Raw genomic sequence first — 21,646 nt, forward strand, 5'->3', positions numbered from 1 at the left:
TAAAACACAGTGGACCTACACCAGCAGATGACATGGCTCCCCAAACCATCACTGATTGTGGAAACTTCACACTAGACCTCAAGCAGCTTGGATTGTGTGCCTCTCCACTCTTCCTCCAGACTCTGGGACCTTGATTTCCAAATGAAAATTGGAACTCTGGGAGCTTGTGGAGTGTGTCAATGACTGCCTTCTGGACATCTGTCAGGTCAGCAGTCTTCCCCATGATTGTGGAGCCTACTGAAACAGACTGAGGGACCTTTTTAAATGCTTAGGAAGAATTTGCAGGTGTTTTTGTTAATTATTCTAATTTACTGAGATAATGACTTTTGTGTTTTCATTGGCTGTAAGCCATAAACATCAACATTAACAGAAATAAACCCTTGAAATAGATCACTCTGTTTGTAATGACTCCATATAATATATGAGTTTCACTTTTTGTATTGAAGAACTGAAATAAATTAACTTTTTGATGATATTGTAATTTTGCGAGATGCACTTATATGTCTGTGCCATCTGAGCAATCACTAGTAAGTGCACTAGTCACAAAAGCAAATAGCTTACAGTCAGTCCTTCAGCTGTTGGGCAGCTCAGCTTACAACATGCCATCGGCAGCCCAGGCATGCAACATATTGCATTTCAACAAAAGCTACAGAAGCACATGGCGCTACTACTGAGTGTAATGACACCAAAAGGAATGTACTATCATATTCCTCAGGGGAAGACAAAGCTAGAGGAACCTACCCATGACAAGGAAAACAGCGGTCTTCACCAACGCAGATCAGTGTGAAGGACGGACGAGAGGGGGGGGGGGGATAAACAGTTTTTCCAAATTCCCTACAGCTATCTTACAAGAGCAATTCTTAAGTTCAACTGATCTTCCAAGTTATTGTAACCCTTGGTGCACTTGGGGTCTGTGCAAGTTTGGTCGGTCAGCTATTTTGGGCAATTATGGACAGAGCAGAGGGGTTTTTTTTCTTTTTTTAATGACTTTTTCCATGGTCAAATGGCTTATATTTTTTGAGCAGTATGATTTTATGAGAGTTCAAATTATATTATTTAATGGCTCAGTTTTGGTTTAACTGTAATAAACTTTTTTTGGTGGAAAAATACTCCTATTTTTTGCATTTTTGGGTTTCTTTAATACAGTGTTCACTGTGGTATAAGTGACATGGTAACTTTATTGGGGTCACTGTGTGCAAAGCATGTATAGCAAAGCATAGCGTAAGTACAACGTCAGGCTGAGAAAGGGGGAGGTCCCCCCGAAACGTCACCGCAGGTGTATGCCGTCGGAGCGTCAGGCAGCGCCTCTGCCCTTCAGTCGTTTCCTCATAGTGTTCACATGCGCATGGACGGTCTACACCAAAGCTCTGACTGCAGTCTGGAAGCTCGCTATACCCCACATCACAATCTGGATGTTTGATTCACAGTGGTGATATGATTATTATTTACTCCATCAATTATATTATCAAATATTCAAGATGTTGAATGTATGGATATGAAATCTACATGGATAAAGAGAAGAATGAAAAAATAAATTGACATGCTGTTTTCTTACATACTTAAAGGGAATCTGTCAGTAAGATCAAACTCACTAAGCCGTCACTGGGCATGTAGGTCATAGGAAGCTAAATAAAATGATACCTTGATATCTGCGATCAGATATCTTATTGTAGAGAAAGCCACATTTTCTAATATGTAAATGAGCTGTTCAGGACTATGGGCCAGACACTGATCTGTATGAGAATCTGATCAGATTATTGTAACTAAAGGGGGGAGCAACCAGTGAGACTGACATCTAATAATCACACATCTGCAGTGAGATCAGAACTGGCATAGTACTGCAGAAGTGAACTTTGTCTCATTACAAAAACACTTGCAGCAGCATATGTCCCCTCATACTGCTTGAGCTTCCATCTCACAAGCAGTCAGTGTGGGGGAAGGGCAGTACAGCAGAGCTGACAGCACTGTGAGAAGACAACTGCAAATGTGCTTGTTGTGTTGGTAATAAGACAAGTTTCAACTCCACTGTACTATGTTAGTTATAATCAGGCACAGCTCTGCACCAGAGATGACAGCACTATGAGAGGATAAGTGCTGCTGAAAATGAATGTAATGAGAAAGTTCACTTCTGCTGTACTGTGTTAGTTTTGATCTGATTATGAGAACAGACCATCAGCCATTAGATGTCTCACACTGGTACATTACATTTCACATACCACTTTCATTCAAAGCACCACTCCAGAGTGTTGTTTTTTTTCTGCACTGGAGTGGCACTTTAAATGTAAGCCCCCGGTCATATACTCACCCTCCGGCAATTTTACCATTTTTCAGCACTGCTCCGGTTCCCCCATACCATTTTGTGACAGCAGCTTCTGACTGGCCAGAAGTCAGAAGCTAGGTCACACACTCTCAATGCAAGTCTATGGGAGCCAGAACGAGGCTCAGACTTGTATTGAAAAGTGACCTCCATGCAGCTTCATGAAACAGTGGATGAAAACATCAGAAGGCGAGTATCAGACAGGGGCAGGGGACTTACATTAAAGCACCACTAGCAGTGTAATAAAAAATTAAATTAACTTTGGAAGCAGATTATCTGGGAGATCTATGCCCAGCAAATACAGTCATGGCCAAAAGTTTTGAGAATGACACCAAAATTATATTTTCACATGATCTGCTGGCCTCTGGTTTTTATTAGTGTTTGTCTGATGTTTATATCACATACAGAAATATAATTGCAATCATATTATGAGTACCAATAGGTTATATTGACAGTTAGAATGAGTTAATGCAGCAAGTCAATATTTGCGGTGTTGCCCCTTCTTCAAGACCTCTGTAATTCTCCCTGGCATGCTCTCAATCAACTTTTGGACCAAATCCTGACTGATAGCAGTCCATTCTTGCATAATCAAAGCTTGCATTTTGCCAGAATTTGTTGGTTTTTGTTTGTCCACCCGTCTCTTGATGATTGACCACAAGTTCTCAATGGGATTAAGATCTGGGGAGTTTCCAGGCCATGGACCCAAAATCTCTATGTTTTCTTCCATGAGCCATTTAGTTATCACCTTTGCTTTATGGCAAGGTGCTCTATCATGCTGGAAAAAGCATAGTTGGGCGCCAAACTGCTCTTGGACGGTTGGGAGAAGTTGCTCTTGGAGGACATTCTGGTACCATTCTTTATTCATGGCTGTGTTTTTAGGCAAGACTGTGAGTGAGCCGATTCCCTTGGCTGAGAAGCAACCCCACACATGAATGGTTTCAGGATGCTTTACAGTTGGCATGAGACAAGACTGGTGGTAGCACTCACCTCTTCTTCTACGAATAAGCTGTTTTCCAGATGTCCCAAACAATCGAAAAGGGGATTCATCAGAGAAAATGACTTTGCCCCAGTCCTCTGCAGTCCACTCCCTGTACCTTTTGCAGAATATCAGTCGGTCCCTGATGTTTTTTCTGGAGAAAAGTGGCTTCTCTGCTGCCCTCCTTGAAACCAGCCCTTGCTCAAAGAGTCTCCGCCTCACAGTGCGTGCAGAAGCACTCACACCAGCCTGCTGCCATTCCTGAGCAAGCTCAGCACTGCTTGTAGTCCGATCCCGCAGCTGAAACAGTTTTAAGATACGGTCCTGGCGCTTGCTGGTCTTTCTTGGGCGTCCTTGAGCCTTTTTGACAACAATGGAAGCTCTCTCCTTGAAGTTCTTGATGATGCAATAGATTGCACCTCAGTCAACAATCTTTGTAGCTGCGATACTCTTCCCTGTTAGGCCATTTTTGTGCAGTGCAATGATGGCTGCACGTGTTTCTTTAGAGATGACCATGATTAACTGAAGAGAAACAATGATACCAAGAACCAGCCTCCTTTTAAAGTGTCCAGTGATGTCATTCTTACTTTTTTTAAATCAGATATTTTTTTATTAAAAAAACTTTTTATAACATTATACATAAACAACAGTGAGGCATCACTAAACTAGCAGTGCCTCTCAAGACCCACCCGTTCCCCTTCCCCCCACCCATAACAGCCCCAAGAACCATATGGCAAAAGTAAATTTTTGTTACAGACCATATACCATCATATAGCTTATCCGACTGGTAAAGCATTAATAATTTGATCCATGGGTACAGAGCTTAATATCTGATAATCAGTAATTAGTTATACAGAACATGAGAGACCACAACATTTCAAACTCAAGTGATATTTAAAATAGACATAATATGATAACCATGAAACATATTCCATTTACCCCAGATTTTATCAAATTTACGTATAGCCTTCCGCTTTTTGTACACTCCCTCTTCTAATCTCAATAAAAGGCGCATTCTATCCAAAAATTCCTGGAGCCTGAGAGGGGAGTGATCCAACCAAAGTGCAGCTATAAGCTTTCTGACCTGGTATAGTCCTCTTAACAGCTATTATTTCATCCTCTTCACATCCTATTATTTCTACAAGGCCTAATACACACACTTTAGGATATAGGGGTAAATTACACTCAAACACATCATTAATGTATTGCACACACTCATTCCAGAATACAGCGACCTTTCTACACGTCCACATCATATGCATAAGATCTGCTCCTTCCTCTCCACATTTCGGACACATACTGTCATTCCTTACCCCAATGCGCTGTAGAAATTTGGGGGTTCTATATACCCTATGTAATAAGTACAACTGTGAAAGTCTATGTGCCTCACATGTAGATCGTATCGGAACGCTCCCCACCACATCTTCCCATTCTTCCGAGGTTATAGTACCAATGTCGCGTTCCCACCTCTCCTTAACATTTAAGGGTCTGTCCCACTGAAATTGCTGCATAAGTATCCCGTAAATTCTGGAAATCAATCCCTTCCCACCTCTATGGCATAATAATGTGTTAAACAGTAGATGATGTTGGATTTTACTTTGCATATGTCGCGGCTGTACAAACCATGCATGCCTCAATTGGAGATAAAAGTAAAAACTAGTTTGTGGAATACAGTATTCTTCTTTTATCTGTTGGAACGATTTAAATATTTCCCCCTCTAATATTTGCGCCACATTAGTTATTCCCAATTTTTCCCATATTCCGAATCCTTTCAATTTATGGATCTCTGGAAGGCCCACATTATGCCACAACGGGGTAAACGGGGTAAAGCCTTTTATTCCCAACAACAATTTGATTTTCTGCCACGTTTTCCCCATAAGTGTTAGGGTCGGGAGGTGTCGCCTAGCATCCCACCCCGAGGTTCCTGTTTCTAGAAAGGAGGTAATTGGCAGATTGTGTGATAATAGACGTATCAGTTTATCTAGGTTCCCCTGGATTAACCAGAGCTGTTGCATTTGAGAAGCTAGAAAATATATCCATGGATTAGGTGCGGCTAGTCCCCCCTGATCTTTGGGCCTTTGAAGTGTATCCAAACTGATTCTGGCCACCTCTTTTTTCCAGATCAATTCCCGAAACAGTGCCTGAAATTTATAAAATATTCTCATGGGGATCCAAACCGGTGAATTATGAAGGATATATAATAATTGGGGCATTAACACCATTTTAATTAAGTTAGTTCGACCTACCATTGATAGGGGAAGTTTGCTCCAAGTATTGGCCTTTTGTTGAAATTTAGTAAGCAGTTCAAGTAAATTTAAAGGAATATAATCTCCGATAGATGTGGTCACTCTAACTCCGAGATATTTAAATTCTCGCACCACCTTCAAGCAAGTACTCCCTACCCTAGTATTCTGAGACAAACCATCAACCGGCATAAGAACTGATTTGTCCCAATTAATCCGTAAGCCAGAATGATCTCCAAACTCCCTTATTAAATTCATAGCTGTCATCAGAGATTGCTCCGTGTCACCCAAAAACAACAGAAGGTCGTCAGCGTATAGGGCCACCCGCTCCTCCAGTGTTTTGTAGCGGAAACCCTGAATTTCACTGCTGGAACGAAGCTTAACAGCCAATGGCTCCATAGCCAGGGCAAACAGTAGGGGAGACAATGGGCAGCCCTGACGCGTGCCCCTGCCCATTTCAATGCTACCAGAAAGATTACCATTAATTCTAATGCGAGCTACCGGATTGTTATATAGAAGCCGTACCCAGGCCCGAAATCCAGTACCGAACCCCATTTTTCGCAAAATAGCCCATAAATACTCCCATTCGACACTATCAAAAGCCTTAGCGGCATCAAGTGATAGTACTGCCCTACCACCTGCATTTTGTGACTGCATTTGTAGATTAAGAAAAAGCCGACGCAAGTTAATTGCCGTCGACTTGGCCGGTATAAACCCAGTCTGGTCTTCTGCAACCAGATGTGTAATAACCACCACCAATCTGGTAGCCAAGACCTTAGCTAAAATTTTTACATCTACCGAGAGTAAGGATATTGGCCTATATGATTCGGGGTTTAGTGCATCCTTTCCAGGTTTTGGCAAAAGAACTATGTTAGCCTCCCTATCCCTCGCTTCTTTAAACACTTCCAGTAACCTGGGAAGTAAAACCCCCCCAGCCTCCTTATAAATTTCCGCGGGGATCCCATCAGCACCAGGGGCCTTGTTATTTTAAAAATCTTTTAAAGCTTCCTGCATCTCCTCCAGGGTGATTGGTGCATCTAGTTGTTCTCTCTGGCTATCTGTTAGGCATGGTATTTGCATATCATGAAGGTATAGATCTATGTCCCTTTGCGCCTTAGTCAGTTTGGAAGCATATAATTGTCTGTAGAACTGAAAAAATTCTTCCATTATAGCCTTTGAATCAGTAATTACCACACCCTTAGTATCCCTGATAGCTGCAATCATAGGACCCCCAGTCTGGGCCTTGGCTATAGTGGCCAGCAAGTGCCCTGCACTCTCTCCCTCCACATAAAATTGCTGTTTAAGAAAAAAACGTTTATGTTCTGCTTGTTTCAATATATGGTCATTTAGTGTAGCCTGTGCCCGAGTCCAGTGTTCCCTATTCTCTATGATTGGAGACCCAACATACCTCTGTTCCAATATGTCTACTTCCCTCCGCAACTCCTGAGTACGAGCCCTATTTTTGGATTTGATCATGGAAATTTCCTTAATCAGGATCCCCCTTAAGAACGCCTTCATGGCTTCCCATACCGTATTTAAAGGAGCAGAGCCTATATTGTCTTTAAAGAAATGCTCCAATTTACCTGCTAAATCTAACTGTTCCCCGAATACGTCCAGCCAGTAGGGATTAAACCTCCACAGTGCCCTTCTGTTTATGGTGCCAGGATCGCCCCCTAGAACAACCAATAATGGGGAATGATCAGATAACAATCTCGTGCAGTATTCTACTGTAGTAACTAGAGGGACTAGATGACTATTTCCCAGAGCCAGGTCAATTCTGGACAGAGAGGAATAGGATGCTGAATAACACGAATACTGCTTAACATTTGGGAAACGAACCCGCCACACATCTACCAGACTGATTTCCTGCAGGATCCTTGCCAACGATGTCTCTTGAGCAGTCCCTCCCCCCACATTACCCCTATACTTATCAAGCTCAGCATGTAGATACATATTAAAATCACCGATAACTAACAGGGGTATGGTAGCAAATTCCGTTATCCACGGGAATAGTTGGCGCAAAGTCTGTATAGAGAAAGGTGGAGGAATATATAGAGCAATTAGGCAAATTCTAAGCCCAGCCACTCTGCACACTAGACATACATACCTTCCCTCCCTGTCACAAATACTTCTCTCACATTCAAAAGGTAAATTAGGATGAATCAATATACTAACCCCCCTAGAGTAAGTACTATGTATAGAATGATAGGCTGGCCCCCTCCAAAGCTTGCTCAGTGCCGCAGCGGCCTCCGTATTGCAATGCGTTTCTTGCAGACAGATTATCGACTCCCGATATTCCTTAAGATATTTAAGTGCCGCAAATCTTTTGTTGTGATCTCCCATACCTCTAACATTCCAGGATACTACATTAATCTGCTTAACCATGTTTTAACGATTGAAAATGAACTGTCACATGCCCCCCTCTGTACACACTCGTGTGTCTGATCATCAAGATTATGGTATTGTAATAATACACAGTCTGCACCAATCAAAGTAAGTTCTGTTCTTTTACCCCCCATCGCTACCTCATTTAACATCTCCCCCCCCCCCTTAATCAAATGAATACCAACAGCCGAAACATGAAGAGTCTGGTGTTTAGCCTCATGCAGCCTAGTAGGCCTTAAGCACACGAGGCGCCCCGACATAAGTTGTATCACAGACTCCCTCATTTCCCCCCCACACAACGTTCCCAGAACATTCAAACGGCAGAGTGTCTTAACCCTGCCTATACATTGTAGGTGAAACCAGCACCTCAACAACTATATAAGTACCGTATATTCCGGCGTATAAGACGACCTGGTGTATAAGACGACCCCCCTACTTTCCTGTTAAAATATAGAGTTTAGGATATATTCACCGTATAAGACTACCCCTTTTCCAACGCATACCAAACACCGGTAAAAATTAAAAAAAAACAGATTTGAATTTAACATGGTCCTTTTTTAATTTAAATTCTTATGACATGCAGGTATATAGCAGGAAAACTGTCACTCATAAACATATTAAAATAGGGGGGACCCCACGTCATTTTTTGGGGGGGTCCCCCATTCTAATAGCTAGTAAAGGCTAGGTATTCAGCTGGGGGCTGATATTAGTAGCCTGGGAAGCTCCGTGGGTATTACCCTCTTCCCAGACTTCAAACATCTGCCCCAGCCGTCTGCTTAACCTCCGCTAGAGACTATAATGATGGTGGATCCCACGCCAATTTTCTTTTTAAAAAATCCTTTATTTTAACACTAAATGACAATTGAGGGGTTAATAAAGATGCAGTCCCTAAATTATTAATTTTGTAATTAATTTTTCCCAAAAATGTTGACGTGGGGCTTCGCCATATTTTTGTGTCCAGCCAGGTACAGCAGGCAGGAACGGGCTGCCCCCAACCACCAGCTGCCTATTTGTACCTGGCCGGACACAACAATATAGGGAAGCCCTTTTTTTTTTTTAATTATTTCATGAAATAATTTAAAAAAAAAATACGTGGGGCTTCGCCCTATTTTTGTGTCCAGCCAGGTACAACTAGGCAGCTGGGGGCTGGAATCTGCAGCGCAGGGAGGCCCAAGCTTTCTGGGCCCCCCCCCGCTGCAAATTGCAGTCCGCAGCCACCCCGGAAAATGGCGCGTTCATAGAAGCGCCATCTTCTGGCGCTGTACCCAACTCATCCAGGGCCCTGGTGCGGTGGCTCACTGGGTAATAAAGGGGTTAGGGCCAGCTTGGCATTATCAGCTGGCCCTAAGCCCGAAATTCATGGGGTCACGCCAATATTAGACATGACCACCATGAATTTCTAGTAAAGTAATTAAAAAAAACACAACACCCAGAATAAAGTCCTTTAATTGAAATAAAGACACAATTTTTTAATGTTCTAAATTAAACCATACTTACAGTCACGCCCATTCCAGCTGAAGCCAACGATCTCCTGCAATAAAAGTAAAATAATAAAGCAACCTCATCCTTACCTCTCCATGGTTCCCAGGACTGGTCCAGCTCTGCTACATTCACATGACAGGCTGCACCGCAGCAGAACGCTGCCGTTCAGCTTGCCATGCGGCAGACACTGAGAAGCGCAGGCATGCTTGTGCTCCTCAGTGTCTGACTGTGACGGCATCCAGATGAGCCGAGATCATGTCCAATGAACTCGGCTCACCTCATGCACGTCACTGACAGCGTGGGAAAATTCTCCTGCTCCCCGCATGCGCAGTAGAAGTTTCCCACGCTGTCAGTGACGGACGTCCAGGAGGTGAGCTGAGTTCATTGTCGGCTCATCTGGATGCCGTCACAGCCAGACACTGAGGAGCGCAAGCATGCCTGCGCTTCTCAGTGTCTGCGGGATGACAGGCTGGATGGCAGCGTTCTGCTGCGGTCCAGCCTGTCATCTCGATGTAGCAGAGCTGGACCCGTCCTGGGAACCATGGAAAGGTAAGGATGAGGTTGGTTTATTATTTTTCTTTTATTGCAGGAGATCGTTGGCTTCAGCTGGAATGGGCGTGATGGTAAGTATGGTTTAATTTAGAACAATAAAGATTTGTGTCTTTATTTCAATTAAAGGACTTTATTCTGGGTGTTTGTGTTTTTTTTAACTTTGACTATGGGGTTAGTAATGGGGGTGTCTTATAGACGCCTCTCCATTACTAACCTGGGCTTGATGTCAGCTGGCATTATAAGCTGACATCAACCCCAGCCCTATTACCCCCTGCCACCGCTACAGGGCAGTGGGAAGAGCGAGGCTAAGTGCCAGATTTGGCGCATCCTATGGATGCGCCATTTCTGGGGCGGCTGACGGCTGGTGTTTCTAGCCTGGGAGGGTGCCATTCATGGCACCCTTCCTGGGCTATTAATATCAGCCTCCAGCTGTCTGCCTAGCCTTTGCTAGCTATTAAAATAGGGGGGACCCCACGTCATTTTTTTGGGATCCCCCATTTTAATAGCTAGTAAAGGCTAGGTATTCAGCTGGGGGCTGATATTAGTAGCCTGGGAAGCTCCGTGGGTATTACCCCCTTCCCAGGCTTCAAACATTTGCCCCAGCTGTCTGCTTAACCTCCGCTAGAGACTAAAATTAAGGGGAACCCCACGCCAATTTTTTTTTTAATAAATCCGTTATTTTAACACTAGATGACAAGTACAGTAACCAGCATTGTCACTGTACTTCATATATATGTGACTGACATGTTTCTATCTATCTAATCTATGTGTGAAGCTCTATTCTTTCTGTTATAAATTGTCGGGTGCCGGCTTATGCCGCTGCTGAATTGCCGGCTTTTCATATATTGTCACAGAAGCGATGCGAACTTCCCAGCTCCGGACACAGCGCACCGCTTCTGTGACAAGTGAAAGCTGTCGGCACAGAAGCCCTGCGCTGTGTCCGGAGCTGGGAATACGCAGCGATGTGTCCGTTTCAGCACAGAAGCGCTGACTGTCTGGACCTACCGCCGCCGTATTTTAACTCCCTCCACCTTATATTAACTCCGACATGGCAGGGATACGGCCACGGCAGCTTATTAACACCCCCAGAGTATCCCCGCATGTCAATTTCTGAAAGTTCAAAAGCATTACCGGCGTATAAGACGACCCCAGACTAGACAGAAGATTTTTCAGTCTTCAAAAGTCGTCTTATACGCCGGAATATACGGTATATTGGCCTGCCCGAGGTATATACGAGAGCCAAGTTATAAGCAGTATACAAAAACTGAAAAATAATAATCATAACATTTATAAACAGAGATTCATTAGCCAACAGCGGAGTATTATCCACTAGAATTCAAATTTCTTGAATTATTATATTATATTCTGTCAAGAATCTTCTCAAAATTGGCGTCAGCCCGTCCGGATTTGTCTCTCTTTTAAGTCCAGCCACTTTGCAGCCTCCTTTGGTGAATCAAAGAAATGAGTTTCACCCAGTGCTATGACTCGCAGCCGTGCAGGATATAGCATTGCATAGGGTACTTGCAGTGCTCTCAATCTGCGCTTGATATCTTGAAATTGGGCGCGTCTCCTTTGAACCTCCACCGAAAAATCAGGATAGAAGGACACTCTCGCCCCCTCTATACATAAGTCATTAGCCGACCGCGCCAATTGTAGGATTTTATCTCTGTCACGAAAATGCAGCATTTTGATTAAAACTGTACGTGGCAGTGCCCCAGGCGGTGGAGGTCTGGTGGGGACCCTGTGTGCCCTCTCAATAGCCTTCTCCACACCCCCCTCAGTTACCGTGCTTTTTAATGACTGCACATTCCGGTCGGGTGTAAGCTCCTCAGCTCCTCCGCCATGCGCATATTTGGAGAGCCTGTTCACCACCTCCATGCGCTTCTCCCGCTGCCTTGGAGTTTCAGTTCCCGCCTCAGAGGCCACGGCACCATTTTGGCCCTCATGCTGTGATGAGCCAGCCGACTGCCTCTGCTTGCTATCTCGCCGGGTCATCTCGTTCTGCACCACCGACTGCTCCCCCGCACTCTTGAGACCCCAGGCCACCTGGTGAGATCTTTTAGAAGCAATGATTCCCTCGGGCAGGAAGGATTACAGGAAAGGGTTATAGGAGCTCTTCTGCCTCACTTCTACTCACATGCCCGGCCAGGCCACGCCCCCGATGTCATTCTTACTTAATCATGACTGATTGATCGCCAGCCCTGTCCTCATCAACACCCACACCTGTGTTAATGGATCAATCACGAAAACGATGTTAGCTGCTCCTTTTAAGGCAGGACTGCAATGATGTTGAAAAGTGTTTTGGGGGTTAAAGTTCATTTTCTGGGCAAATATTGACTTTGCAAGTACAGTAATTGCTGTTAAGCTGATCACTCTTTGACATTCAGGAGTATATGCAAATTGCCATTACAAAAAATGAAGCAGTAAACTTTGGAAAAATTACTATTTGTCTCATTCTCAATACTTTTGGCCATGACTGTAGATCTTTACAGCTCATTTACGTATAACAAAAACGTGGATTGCTCTGGAATAAGAGATCAAATCGCAGATATCAAGGTATCATTTTATTAAACTTTTCTAAAATCTGCATGACCATATAGATGGCTTAGGAGGTTTAATCCTGTAGACATATTCCCTTTAAAGGGGTTCTAAGGTGAAAAGAAGTTATCACCTATAATTATAGATCAGTGGGGATCTAACTGCTAGAATTGGCAGAATGGGCACTTTTATCCCCATTAGAGTAGAATGGTAGCGTGCATGCCCAACTACTGCTCCAATGGGATGAAACTAAATGGGAGGAGACACAGATTAGATATTAGAAAAAACTTTTTGACAGTTAGGGTGATTAATGAGTGGAACAGGCTGCCACGAGAGGTGGTGAGTTCCCCTTCAATGGACGTCTTCAAACAGAGGCTGGACAGACATCTGTCTGAGATGGTTTAGTGAATCCTGCATTGAGCAGGGGGTTGGACCAGATGACCCAGGAGGTCCCTTCCAACTCTACCATTCTATGATTCTATGATTCTTTAGTTATAGGGCTGTCAAAAAAGTTAAGCTCAGAGCTTGGCAGCCACATAGGGAATGAACATGTGCACTGCTACACCATTCTAGCGGGCATAAAAGTGTCCCACTCTGATAATCGATAGATCTCGGAGGCCCGATCTCTGAGACCCCTATCACCTACCCCTTAGTTGTAACTTATTTTCATTAAACACCCTCTTTAATGGCTCATTCGGATGTCCATGCAAAGTGGTCCAAGCATGGACTGCAGTGCAGGGACTGGCAGCAGGTGCAGGGTCAGGAGAGCCGTGGATAGTCCGTGCTTGGACGTCAGCATGAGCCCTAATACTGAGCCTCACCTGTTTGATAGTAACTGTGATTGTACAGAACTGGAGGATTTCTGGGGCTTGTACACAACTATTTCTTAGGTTACCATCTGAATAAAAGCTATGGGGAGCCGCCATTTGGCAGAGCACTTCTGATGACTGCGGCCTGCTCCTCCAGTGGGAGATCGGTTGATTACTGGGGAGACAATGGGCAAATTAATATAGGGATTTCTGATGACTGATTCCAGTGATCATTTACAACACACTGGAGATTGTTCCTGTGTACTGTCCAGATCTTGAGGTAAGAAGCCCCTCTACCCCTGCCCTCCCATATTACAGGTCCCACAGACCACAGGTAGGTCCTGTCACCGAAGACACGTGGCTGGTGGGGACATCACACCACGTGACCTGTCAGCTTACTGCCTGTATACAGCAGCTATGAGGAAGCCTCTGCAGCCACACCCCCGTGTGACGTCACAGGTGCCCGCATACTGTTAGCTCCGTCACCGCTGCCCCCCGTATTTACATGTACGCTCGCTCCTGCCACAAGGCTGAGCGTGCACCACACAGAGGGTGGGGCCGTCACAACACAGCGCCGCTCATAGACACACACGCTTAGAAGTCGTGCAGTACCGTACCTTATTCATTCCATTGCCCATGGCTGTGACTGCAGCGACCTACACGCACACCAGGAAGCAAAGCGTCACCGGCGCCGCCGCTAGTACACGTGCGCCCGGGGCTCTGCTCTACGGTCACGTCCGCGCTCAGGGACTTGTCAGCGCTCCTGTCCGTACCAGCTGCCGCTGCTCAGCCCGCCTCGCCCGCGCTGCCTCCGCCTCCCACTGGCCTGCCTCTGCTCGGTGCTGACCTCTGCTGGCCGCCGCCTGGACTCGCACTGTCGGCTGCGGGAAATGTAACGAAAGATGGTCATGGTCACACTGTAGGTCCTGGTGCCTGCGGTTTTCATGAAAGAGAGAAACGTGAAGAAAAAGCTAGCTCCTCCATAATACAATGCCTACACATCTTTTTACTACTAACTACTGAACAAAAAGAGGACTAAAACGAAAAACACACAACTTGTTTTTACCAAACAATCAGCTTTATCACCCATTGGGTTGGTAGTGCTAAAGACTTCACCAATCAGCAGATCAGGGAGTGGTTATCCCCACTGGAATGGAGCAGCAGTGCACAGGTGTGACCACCAGGGCTGCCAAAGGGAATGTCAGGGCCCCATACACCAGTGAGGGTAGTAATGCCGTGATGGGGGTCCTGGTGACCACCACTAACTTCACTCCCTATAGCACTGACGACTGCTGAGCTCCCCATGGGGAGAGAATGGTCAGGGATCCCAGCGTGTACAGGGATAAAGGTCCCCATTCTGCCGACCCCAGCGGTTGGACCCAACTAATCAACCAGTTATCACCTACGTATATATCACCTATATACCACCTGTATATACTGTGAATAGGCGATAACTGGTTATAACGAGGGACTGTCACATATCCAAAAGAATAAGCTTATTGCCTTACCTGTGCAGCCCTGAATCTGCCACCAAAATAGAAAAAAGGCAAATCTCCACAGCAGAGGAACTAAACGGAAACTGGTGGCAGATTCGAGGCACCATGGGGATTTGGGCAAGGTGACAAACTAATTTTTTGGGGGGATATGTGCCAGGCCTCATTTAATTGGACAACCCCTTTAACAGCGCCCCTACCCATAATTAATGGAAAGGGGGAAACTGCCCACAACAGAATCCTGTAATGTCAGTATTAATCAGAAAAAAATAAAAGTAAACGGAATAGATCGAATTACTGCAAAGTGTATGGAACATACAGGTGCGTCTCACAAAATTAGAATATCATCAAAAAGTTAATTTATTTCAGTTCTTAAAGTGAAAAAAAGTAAAACTCATATATTATATAGAGTCATTACAAACAGAGTGATCTATTTCAAGTGTTTATTTCTGTTAATATTGATGATTATGGCTTACAGCCAATGAATACACAAAATTCATTATCTCAATAAATTAGAATACTTTATAACAGCTTGAAAAATTATTTTAAAATCCAAAATGTTGGCCTACTGAAATGTATGTTCAGTAAATGCCCTCAATACTTGGTCGGGGCTCCTATTGCATCAATTGCTGCATCAATGCGGCGTGGCATGGAGGCGATCAGCCTGTGGCACTGCTGAGGTGTTATGGAAGCCCAGGTTGCTTTGATAGCAGCCTTCAGCTCGTCTGCATTGTTGGGTCTGGTGTCTCTCATCTTCCTCTTGACAATACCCCATAGATTCTCTATGGGGTTAAGGTCAGGCGAGTTTGCTGGCCAATCAAGCACAGTGATACTGTTGTTTTTAAACCAGGTATTGGTACTTTTGGCAGTGTGGACAGGTGCCAAGTCCTGCTGGAGAATGAAATTTCCATCTCCCAAAAAGCTTGTCGGCAGAGGGAAGCATGAAGTGCTCTAAAATTTCCTGGTAGACGGCTGCGCTGACTTTGGTCTTGATAAAACACAGTGGACCTACACCAGCAGATAACATGGCTCCCCAAACCATCACTGATTGTGGAAACTTCACACTAGACCTCAAGCAGCTTGGATTATGTGCCTCTCCACTCTTCCTCCAGACTCTGGGACCTTGATTTCCAAATGAAATGCAAAATTTACTTTCATCTGAAAACAACACCTTGGACCACTGAGCAACAGTCCAGGTCTTTTTCTCCTTGGCCCAGATAAGACGCTTCTGGCGTTGTCTATTGGTCATGAGTGGCTTGACACAAGGAATGCAACACTTGTAGCCCAAGTCCTGGATACGTCTGTGTGTGGTGGCTCTTGAAGCAATGACTCCAGCAGCAGTCCACTCCTTGTGAATCTCCCCCAAATGGCCTTTCTAAACAATCCTTTCAAGGCTGCGGTTATGCCGGTTGCTTGTGCACCTTTTTCTACCACATTTTTCCTTCCACTCAACTTTCCATTAATATGCTTGGATAAAGCACTCTGTGAACAGCCAGCTTCTTTAGCAATGACCTTTTGTGGCTTACTCTCCTTGTGGAGTGTGTCAATGACTGCCTTCTGGACATCTGTCAAGTCAGCAGTCTACCCCATGATTGTGGAGCCTACTGAAACAGACTAAGGGACCTTTTTTAAACGCTTAGGAAGCCTTTGCAGGTGTTTTTTTGTTAACTATTCTAATTTATTGAGAAAATGACTTTTGTGTTTTCATTGGCTGTAAGCCATAATCATCAACATTAACAGAAATAAACACTTGAAATAGATCACTCTGTTTGTAATGAATCTATAGAATATATGAGTTTCACTTTTTGTATTGAAGCACTGAAATAAATTAACTTTTTGATGATATTCTAATTTTGTGAGAAGCACCTGTATATAAAAATGTAATTAAGCACCAAACCTTAAAGGGGTTGTCCAGTTTTCTGCTAAAAGTCTGCAGCCACACTATGTACCTGCAGGCTTGTGAACCCTTTAATCCAAAGGGAAATGGGCCAAAAAATACAGTAAGCAAAAGAATAAATAGAAACAAGTCCTACGTATGTTAGAGAACTGGTATAACTATGCATGTAGGGTATCTTCTGCCCACGCCACCTCCTCTAACATACATAAGACATGTAGGACTTGTTGTATTTACTCTTGTTTCTGAATTTTTTGGTTTCAGGGTTGGTGCTTTATAATTGTATTTTCCTATACCTTTTGTATACTCTGCAACAGGTCGATCTATATTGTATTACTCTGTTATTTTTCCTGATTGCTATTGGTAGTATAGGCCCGTTAGGTGACATTTTGGTATTATGGGGGTTTGGTAGTTTCCCCTTTCTTCTATTCTAGACAGTGGGGCTCATAACACACCTGTGTGAATTCTGATTGATTTTTACTTGTGTACTTTATTCCTCCTGTATGTGACATGCAGAAGTAGTGCTGTTGCTTTAAAAGCATTCAGCAACTATTAGAAGTAACACAAGCACATGAGACAGGAAGTGTTGTGCTCCAGAAGCATCCAGCAACTAGAGGGGTTAACACAGTCACAGGAATAGGGGAGTGTTTTAGCAGAGCCCCAGGGGGGATCATGGGGAAATTGTTTACTGTCTGGCTAGAGCCGAAGAGAAAGGTGGTGTGTGTGTTCTGTATCTCCGAAAGCGCCCCTGCAAGTTAAAAAAAATGAAGTCAGGAGTGAAGCTAAGCACAGGTCAGGTAGAGTTCCTGAACTAGCAGTGCAGAGTATTGTCAGGCAGAAAAATAAGGACTGGAAGAAATGGCGTCCCAGGGATCATCTCCCTCAGCAAACCCTCCCCCCCTCCATCTCACTGTGCTGTAATGAATGCTGTGTTCATTAATATGCCTTTGCATTAGAACTGTGCTGTCCTGTACTACTGGGAAGACTGAACTGCTGTGCTGCTAAGGAAACTGTACTCTTTGTCACTGGAGCCTGTTGCTCATAAGACTTAACTTGCACTGGCCTTGCGGCTTCTTATTAAATGCTACTGTTCTACCGTTTATGAGGACTCTTGTCAAGTGTGTATGGTCAGCAAGTGAAACAACCTATGTGTCTGTGCCTGAGGGTCAATACCCCTGTGTGCCTGAGAGAAGCTGCAGCACATGGTCTATGGTCGCCCTAAGTAACGGCTCCCCCAGGATTCCAAAGAATTCATGTAACCCGTCTCGCCCTTATCTGAACCTAGCGACGTGCGTGTAACATGTAGTTATTGGTAATCCTTTGATTTCATAGGTATTAATGTATTGGTAGCCATTGTATTCTGGAGATATCTCGATGTCTGTGTATATTTTGGTAGCCATTCTACCTGCATGACTGGCACTCCATTAATTTGGCGCTTTACAGTAGAGCCACTACTAAGTCTTCTGTATGGCCTGTGGTTATGACACTCAGACATTTTGAAAAAAATATAGGTCCCCCTAAACATGGGATCACAAGCGCAAGTCCCATCCCCCAAAAAACAGCTTACCACTAAAACTAAAGACATCTGACACATAAAAGGCTGCAGTGTTTATTATCGGTTAATAAACTAATAACCAATAAGCTTAACATGAGGTCCATGTGCCATGGGTGACCACCCACGAAATAAACACCATGAAGAAGATACAGTTATATGAAAAAGTTTGGGCACCCCTATTAATCTTAAACTTAATGTTTTATAAAAATTGGTGTTTTTGCAACAGCTATTTCAGTTTGATATATGTAATAACTGTTGGACACAGTAATGTTTCTGCCTTGAAATGAGGTTTATTGTACTAACAGAAAATGTGCAATCTGCATTCAAACAAAATTTGACAGGTGCATAAGTATGGGCACCTCACCAGAAAAGTGACATTAATATTTAGTAGATCCTCCTTTTGCAAAAATAACAGCCTCTAGTCGCTTCCTGTAGCTTTTAATGAGTTCCTGGATCCTGGATGAAGGTATTTTTGACCATTCCTCTTTACAAAACAATTCCAGTTCAGTTAAGTTTGATGGTTGCCGAGCATGGACAGCCCTCTTCAAATGATCCCACAGATGTTCAATGATATTCAGGTCTGGGGACTGGGATGGCCATTCCAGAACATTGTAATTGTTCCTCTGCATGAATGCCTGAGTAGATTTGGAGCAGTGTTTTGGATCATTGTCTTGCTGAAAGATCCATCCCCTGCGTAACTTCAACTTTGTCACTGATTCTTGAACATTATTGTCAAGAATCTGCTGATACTGAGTGGAATCCATGCGTCCCTCAACTTAAACAAGATTCCCGGTGCCGGCATTGGCCACACAGCCCCAAAGCATGATGGAACCTCCACCAAATTTTACTGTGGGTAGCAAGTGTTTTTCTTGGAATGCTGTGCTTTTTGCCGCCATGCATAACGCCATTTTGTATGACCAAACAACTCATTCTTGGTTTCATCAGTCCACAGGACCTTCTTCCAAAAAGAAACTGGCTTCTCCAAATGTGCTTTTGCATACCTCTGTTTGTAGCGTGCTTGCAGAAACGGCTTCTTTCGCATCACTCTCCCATACAGCTTCTCCTTGTGCAAAGTGCGTTGTATAGTTGACCGATGCACAGTGACACCATCTGCAGCAATCCTTGACTGATCTCACCATTCTTCTTCTCTGCCTTTCTGATGTTTTTCTTGGCCTGCCACTTCTGGCCTTAACAAGAACTGTCCCTGTGTTCTTCCATTTCCTTACTATGTTCCTCACAGTGGAAACTGACAGGTTAAATCTCTGAGACAGCTTTTTGTATCCTTCCCCTGAACAACTATGTTGAATAATCTTTGTTTTCAGATCATTTGACAGTTGTTTTGAGGAGCCCATGATGCCACTCTTCAGAGGAGATTCAAACAGGAGAACAACTTGCAAGTGGCCACTTTAAGTAGCTTTTCTCATGATTGCATACACCTGGCTATGAAGTTCAAAGCTCAATGAGGTTACAAAAACAAAAAAAGTGCTTTAGTAAGTCAGTAAAAAGTAGGTAGGAGTATTTAAAACAAGAAAATGATAAGGGTGCCCATACTTATGCACCTGTCAAATTTTGTTTGAATGCAGATTGCACATTTTCTGTTAGTACAATAAACCTCATTTCAAGGCAGAAACATTACTGTGTTCAACAGTTATTACATATATCAAACTGAAATAGCTGTTGCAAAAACACCAATTTTTATAAAACATTAAGATTAATAGGGGTGCCCAAACCTTTTCATATAACTGTATGAGGGCTGCTTCCATTGCCTGACTGGACAGCTGGACTTTTAGCCACCTTCAAGCATACGCAAAACCCCTGTTGCTGTAATCTGCCTGGTCACCTGACACCTATGGAAAGATCTAGAAGGTGGGTGCCAAACCCACAACTTTACCCAAGGGGGTATGGACCATAGGACCATACCAAACAAGCCATTTCTGAGGAGAAAATAGGGGAGGCAGACAATTGTTGAGAAACATATTTCCTTACCCTAAAATAAATGAACACAAAAGGGGGAAGGGCACGTGGCGCCATGAACCCATGTGTCACCCACACTATAAGCTGTAAAGGGGGCACTTTACATTTATGCTGAAGCAGAGGTTATATGTAGTTCTTTTTGAGTGGCTCCACAGTGCACCTTTAACCCCTTCATGGCAGGGCCAATTTCCGTTTTTGCATTTTCATTTTTCCTCCCCTTCTTCCCAGAGCCATAACTCTATTTTTCTGTCCACATTGACATATGTGTTTTTTTTGCGGGACAAGTTGTATTTATGAATAACACTATTAATTTTTACCACAAAGTGTATTGGACAGTCTTTTTATTTTAGTGGTGGAAAAAAAAATCTGAAATTTGCAAAAAAAGATGGTTTTGAATAGTGTTGCCATTTATCGAGACCCGTAACATTTTTATTTTTCAGTCAATAGAGCTGTGTGAGGGCTTATTTTTTGCGGGACGAGACAACGTGTTTATTGATACCATTTTGGGATAGATATGACATTTTGATGACTTGTTACACCATTTTTTGTGGAATTGCAGCGACCAAAAAATTTAATTTTGTCTTTCTTGATTTATTTATTTTTTTAATTTCCCGTGATTACCGATCGGGTTAATTATTTTTATATGGCTAATAGCTAACACCGGACAATATTTAAAAAAAACATCAACACCAACTCAGATTACAAATGCACTAGCAGGATGCAGCAGACCCCCATGATAAATTGGTAGGTTTGTGAGTGGCTGTTTTCATCAGTATTTTGCACCTGTGCTGCCCCCACCTTTATGATGGGGATCTGCTGCAATTCCACAAAAAATGCTGTAACAACTCCATCAGTGCTGGCCACAATTTCGCCATAATTGTTCCTTCAGGAGCTACTTCTTGTAACATGCACTTTTTTTTCTCCCACCATTCATTTTAGCAAAAAATGTAACGCCTTCCTGACCAGGCGATTTTCTGTGTTTGCACTTTCATATTTTCCTGCAGATAAGAGCCAAATCTTTTTTATTTTTCTGTCGAGATAGATATTTGAGGGCTTGTTTTTACCATTGAATGTACTGGAAAACGGGCAAAAAAATTCTAAGAGCAGTGAAATAACAAAAAAATGCAATTCCATAATTGCTATTTGGGTTTTGTTTTTTTCATTATTCATTGTTTGGTAAAAATGATTCGTGAACATGATTTTCCAGGTCAGTATGATTATGGAGGTACCAAGCTTGCCTATTCTTTTTATTTACACGTCGACAAAATTAGAAAATTCATAAAAAAATGTTGTTTCCAATACCCATAATATTTTTATTTTTCATTCAATAGCTTGGTTTTTTTCTTGCCGGGAAAGCCGGGCTTTTTTTTTATACCATTTGGGGTAGATATGACATTTTGTAGCGCCAAAAAAAGTCATAAGTTACTT

General features: G+C 43.4%; 1 protein-coding gene across 2 annotated transcripts in view; it reads right to left on the reverse strand.

Moving 5' to 3' along the window:
- DUSP22 (dual specificity phosphatase 22) overlaps positions 1-14,137 on the reverse strand; it is a 95,332-nt gene extending 81,195 nt beyond the window's left edge. The window contains exon 1 of one of the 2 annotated variants that reach the window (XM_073678694.1): positions 13,920-14,137. In XM_073678694.1, coding sequence (XP_073534795.1) covers positions 13,920-13,940 — 21 coding nt within the window. In that variant the 5' untranslated portion in view covers positions 13,941-14,137. The remainder of the gene's footprint in view (positions 1-13,919) is intronic. The other variant, XM_073678695.1, reaches the window with a different exon arrangement.
- Positions 14,138-21,646: the final 7,509 nt, after the last annotated feature.

The sequence above is a fragment of the Phyllobates terribilis genome, unplaced genomic scaffold (genome assembly GCF_046119375.1).
Source record: "Phyllobates terribilis strain yellow unplaced genomic scaffold, ASM4611937v1 Scaffold_4__5_contigs__length_816908805, whole genome shotgun sequence".
NCBI classification, from domain to species: domain Eukaryota; kingdom Metazoa; phylum Chordata; class Amphibia; order Anura; family Dendrobatidae; genus Phyllobates; species Phyllobates terribilis.